Here is a 5,241-nt window from a genome sequence, read left to right as displayed (position 1 = left end):
ACATATAGTTAAATGTGCATTCCAGGCCTGAAGCATTTTTAAACAATATAAACATTCAATTAATATATTCAGAATCAGAACACAATAGAAAAAAGTTAAACGACATGTTTAAATCCTACATTTATGATAAACTTTAACCAAGAAGTGTTATGATTAGACATAAGATAGTTCATTTGTTATACACAGAATTAGAGAGGATCAAGTTTTGATTGCTTTCTAAGCATTTTTTAATTTTTTTGCAAATAATCCTATATATATAATTCCCTTACGTACTGGCCATTTCCAGCTCTCCCACTGGCTGTGCAGTGCATTCCATCAGCCATTGGCCCATCAACCTCCACTCAAGAGTACTTCAAGAGTACTCGTGTGCCACTGGCTTGGTGCTGGGTGCATTCTTCTCCCCCGCCCACTGCCAGCCTGGACACTCTTCTGTCACAGAATAAACTATCAAAACGGCTGTCTCTCCTGATGAAGACACTTCTCCTTCTTGGCTCCTGTGGGACTAACTTTTCCCTCAGTAGCTGTTGCTAGGCAACCAAGCTTGGTTCTATCAGTAAAAAGGAAGCCCTTTCCATTCCTTTGTGAGGAACTCATTGTGGCCAGTCCTGACTAGGGTTGCCAGCTCCAGTTTGGGAAATTCCTGGATATTCTGTGATGGAGTCTAAGGAAGCCAGGGTTTGGGGAAGGGAGAGGCCTCAGCTGAATAGAATGCCATAGAGCCCACCCTCCAAAGCAGTTATTTTATCCGGGGGGGGGGGATCTGTTGTCTGGAGTTCAGTTGTGATACCCGGCGATATTCAGGCTCCACCTGGAGGTCGGCTACCCTAGGCGTAGCCATTAGCACTTCAGAACAGGGTCTGCCAGACCCAGGTTCTTGCTGTGGAAGTTGAGTGGGTGATTTCGACCAGTCACAGACTTTCAGCCTAACCCATCTCACAGGATGGCTGTGCAAATCAGAAGGGGGAGAGGAGAATGATGTAAACTGCTTTGGTCTCCACTGTGGAGAAAGAATGTACTTTTCCTCCTGGGGAACCACTGCTGTCAATTTACAGGTGAGGGCTGAAGATCACTCAGAATTAAAACTGCTCTCCAGATGGTAGAGATCAGTTCCCCTGAAGAAAACAGCTGCTTTGCAGGGGGTGGACGCTGTGTCATTATACCCTGCTGAGGTCACTTCCCTCCCGCTTGGGTCCCCACTGCAGAGAAAGACTGTAGTTTTCCTAAGTAGAGGCTGCAGATGGGGGGGGGGGGGGAAAGCTGAAGTCAGAGGGGCAGATAAAGGTGGGTTGATGGTTGGCTGGGAAAGAGATAGGGTTGCCACCTCCAAGTTGGGACATTCCTGGAGATTTGAGGGATGGAGCCTGCAGAGGGTGAAGTTTGTGGAGGGCTGGGACTACAGACAGGTACAACGCCATAGACTCCACCCTTCAAACCAGCCATTTCCTCCTGGAAAACCATTGTTGAGGGCTGGAGATCACTCAGAATTACAACTGCTCTCCAGATGGCAGGGATCAGTTCCCCTGGAGAAAATAGTGGGCTCTGAGTTATTATACCCTGCTGAGGTGGCTCCCCCCAAGAGAGCCAGTGTGACGTAGCAGTTAGCACTTCAGAGCAGGGTCTTCCAGACACAGGTTCTTCTTATGGAAGCTGATTGGGTGATTTCAGACCACTCACAGACTTTCAGTGTAACCTGCCTCACAGGGTTGTTGTGCAAATCAAAAGGGGGAGAGGAGAATGATATGAGCTGCTTTGGTCACCATTGTGGAGAAAGACTGTACTTTTCCTAGGTAGAGGCTACAGGGAGGGGGGAAGAGATGGAAACCTGAAGTCAGAGGTGCAGATAATGGTATGTTGATGGTTGGCTGGGAAGGCGATAAGGTTGATACTTCCAGGTTGGGAAATTCCTGGAGATTTGAGGGGTAGAGCCTGGATAGGGTAGGGTTTGAGGAGTGAGACCTCAGACAGGTACAAAGTCATAGACTCCCCCCACCAAATCAGCCATTTCCTCCTGCCATTCTCCAGATGAGGGCTGGAGGTAACTCAGAATTAAAATTGCTCTCCAGATGGCAGTGATCAGTTCCCCTGAAGAGAATGGCTGCTCTGCAGGGTGCACTCTGAGTCATTATACCCTGCTGAGGTCGCTTCCCCTCTTGCTTGGGTCCCCAACTGAGGAAGAGAAAGACTACTTTTCCTAGGTAGAGGCTCTAGGTGTGTGTAGGGGAGTGGAAAGCTGAAGTCAAAGGGGTAGATAACGGTATGTTGATGGTGTTGGTTGGCTGGGAAGGAGATGGGGTTGCTATCTCCAAGGAAGGTACAATGCCATAGACTCTACCCTCCAAAGAGAACCATTGCTGTCAATCTCCAGGGGAGGGCTGGAGATCACTCAGAATTACAACTGTTCTTCAGATGTCAGAGATCAGTTCCCCTAGAGAAAACAGTAAGCTATGTGTCATTATACCCTGCTGAGGTTGCAACAGCAAACTGAAGCTGAGTACCCAAGGCCAGGGCACCCGCCCAGAGCTTCTTTCTAGAGCTGCTTGTATTTATTTCCACAACGAGCCTTATTCCAAGTTTGAAATAATCCCCAAACCTTGAGTCGCCATTTACATTTGTGAGGTCAAACCCAAGGCATTTAAGTCTATAATTCCCATGGAAAATGTCAATAGTTACTCCTTTAAGAAAGTGTGCCATGCAGTGAACATTGAAGTCAAAATAATTTCTTGTTCTCTCTTCCATCTGTTGTAATGTTTTACACATACACAAACACTAACCTGTTAATGCATTATAAATCTTCTGCATGTCTTTACTACTATCTGGTTCTTCAAGTGATACAACAGTTTCTGGATCTTTACTCTCATTTTGGGCTAACTGGATGTTCTGTCAATAAAAGCCAGAAAGGAAATCGAAACTGAGGTGAGACAGTTTTCCAGAACAAGATGCTACAGTATAAGCTTTGTTATCCAGCAGTCATGAGAAATGTGTGTTGCTAGTTTATCACAGGTGTGGGATAATCAGAATCATTGCTCTTCCTTGGCCTTCTACCCAGAGGAAATCACAGCAACCAAACCTCACCCTATGGTAACAGGCATCACACCTTCCCTCCTTTTCCTCCAAGTCACAAAGCCATCCCTACACAGCAGGCAGACAAGCATGTCAGCTGTCTGGGAGCTCTCTGGCACAGCTGGCTCCCAACAGCTTGGAGCAAGCTCAGGGGGAAAGGAAGCACTAAAGGATGTCATCAGTTGACACTGCCAGCTGTCCAAGTCTCAGGAATACCTGGAGACATCAAACTGGCCAGCTGCAGATGCATGCATGTGTGCAACCAAAGACAAGAGGTTATGGAGAGGGGAGCTTGCGCTTTGGGCAACGCCAGTTAACTGAACATTGTGGATAATCATGCCAGATAACAAAGCTTTTATTGTACAAACATAACACAGTCAGTAAAAGCTGTAGTTCCATGACAGGCACTCACTTCCTTCAGGGCAATACAGGATGCAGTTTTCCTTTGCTGCTGTTCTCGATCTTCTGCTAATAGAACACTTTTAGTATAAGGAGTATTTTCATCAGACCGAGATGCATCTGGTAACGGCTGCAGCATAATGTCAAAGATCTTCTCATAATTGGTTATAAGAAGCTCCACAACCCGAGCTTGATATGGATAGTCCACAAGTGAAGAAAGAGAGACTGTTGCATCTGTCTGACGTGGCCTGATAAGAGTTGGCCCAAATATAATGCCAAGGTTGCTGGCAGACATCTTATTTTCATCAGAGTGCTCTGTAACCCTATATAAAAGAGCAGCACATCACGAAACTTTGAATTTTTCCACCAAGCCTTACTTCAAAACATGCTGTTACCTACAGACCAATCCAAATAAAATCTATATATCAGTTTTAGAACAAAGTGTTAACTTTAGAACGAAGTGTTTAGAACAAAGTGTTAATGGGAGACCAAATTAAGTCGAGGATTTCGCTAGCACCAATTAGGGACATTACAAATAGGCACAGATATTTAAAAATATATGCTTAAACATATTTCTGAACATGAGTTGGTTGACTTAAAGTACTCTTACCTGTGTAGATGGCCTATAAGGAACTGCAGTGTGTTATAGTTTGGTGCAGGTAACAGTTTGAGTAGGTCTTTGGTTTTAAGAATGATCCTGTTCAGTTCAATACATACTGACTGTCCTTTTTTTGATCTGGGACTCATCCGTTTCATATCGAGTTCCTCATTAATATTTTGACTCTCTTTTGCAAGTCCAATAAATTCATTATAAAGCCGAAACAGAATCAAAGGTTCTGGGAGCTGAGGGAAAATATCAGAAGTTATTTCAACTTACATGTTTACTTAATGTTGACTTATTTCCTGCCTACCATTAGCGCTATCTAGTCGAGTTCTTTTCTTATACCAAAAGATTGAGCTTCTCTTGCTGATATCACTCTATCTCTGCACAGTATACTGCAAGATTTGTTGTTAAATTACAGACCATCGATTGTCGCAGTATTGGAGATGCCAAATTTTGTATAAAGATTCGTATAGAGATTAAAAAGAAACAGAAAGCTGTCGTCATATTTACATGAGCAGAGGGTTAATAATTAATTACTTGAAACAAACAGTGTACGCTGCATGTTGAGCTTTGATCAGTGAGACCTGGGTTCAGCTCTCTGTTTCAACTGTGAAGACCATGGGGTAATCTACAGCCGTTCTCTCTCACTCTCAGCTACCTTACAGAATTGTTGCAAATATAATCCCCAAACCTTGAGTCGCCATTTGTTGCAGAATTGTTGCAAATATAAAAAGGACAAGGGACTAACCATTTATATGATTCAAAGTGTCTTCCAAGAAAGGGAGAAAACCCAATTAAATGGACACTGACCATATTTGTTTTAGTTAAAACTTTTCTATTCCATGTTGTAACCACCACAAAAGAGTTCTTGTCTTTAGTGCCCACCTGCCTCCCTTGGTGTAGAAGCCTGTTGTTCCAATGTTCCATTACTATTTTTTGGACAGACAACCTGACCTTCCCCTTCTTCAAAGGTCCAAAGAAGTGGGGAAGTCAGCGCACTGGATCCTGTAGAGTGTTTCTGCTGATGGAAAATTTTCTGTCAGCAGAGAACAACTTTTCTACTTCATTCCCAAGCTCAAAATGTCACCCAAATGCTGCTCCCGGGGAGTAGTAGTATTTCAGGGGACATTCTAGGCTGTGGGGAAGTTTCATGCTGCTGACAAAAATCCTTCTGTCAG

General features: G+C 44.1%; 1 protein-coding gene across 1 annotated transcript in view; it reads right to left on the bottom strand.

Annotated features, from left to right (window-relative positions):
* Nucleotides 1-5,241, bottom strand: part of ARHGAP29 (Rho GTPase activating protein 29) — a 78,951-nt gene that overhangs the window by 2,868 nt on the left and 70,842 nt on the right. Inside the window, exons 20-22 of the mRNA XM_015413364.1 lie at nt 4,070-4,302; nt 3,473-3,782; nt 2,772-2,877 (exon numbers count right to left, since the gene is read on the bottom strand). Of these exons, the coding sequence (XP_015268850.1) occupies nt 2,772-2,877; nt 3,473-3,782; nt 4,070-4,302 (649 nt within the window). The remainder of the gene's footprint in view (nt 1-2,771; nt 2,878-3,472; nt 3,783-4,069; nt 4,303-5,241) is intronic.

This window comes from Gekko japonicus, unplaced genomic scaffold (genome assembly GCF_001447785.1).
Source record: "Gekko japonicus isolate JY-2015 unplaced genomic scaffold, Gekko_japonicus_V1.1 scaffold70, whole genome shotgun sequence".
NCBI classification, from domain to species: domain Eukaryota; kingdom Metazoa; phylum Chordata; class Lepidosauria; order Squamata; family Gekkonidae; genus Gekko; species Gekko japonicus.
Note: the sequence above shows the minus strand (reverse complement) of the source record. Positions and strands in the feature narration are given on the sequence as shown.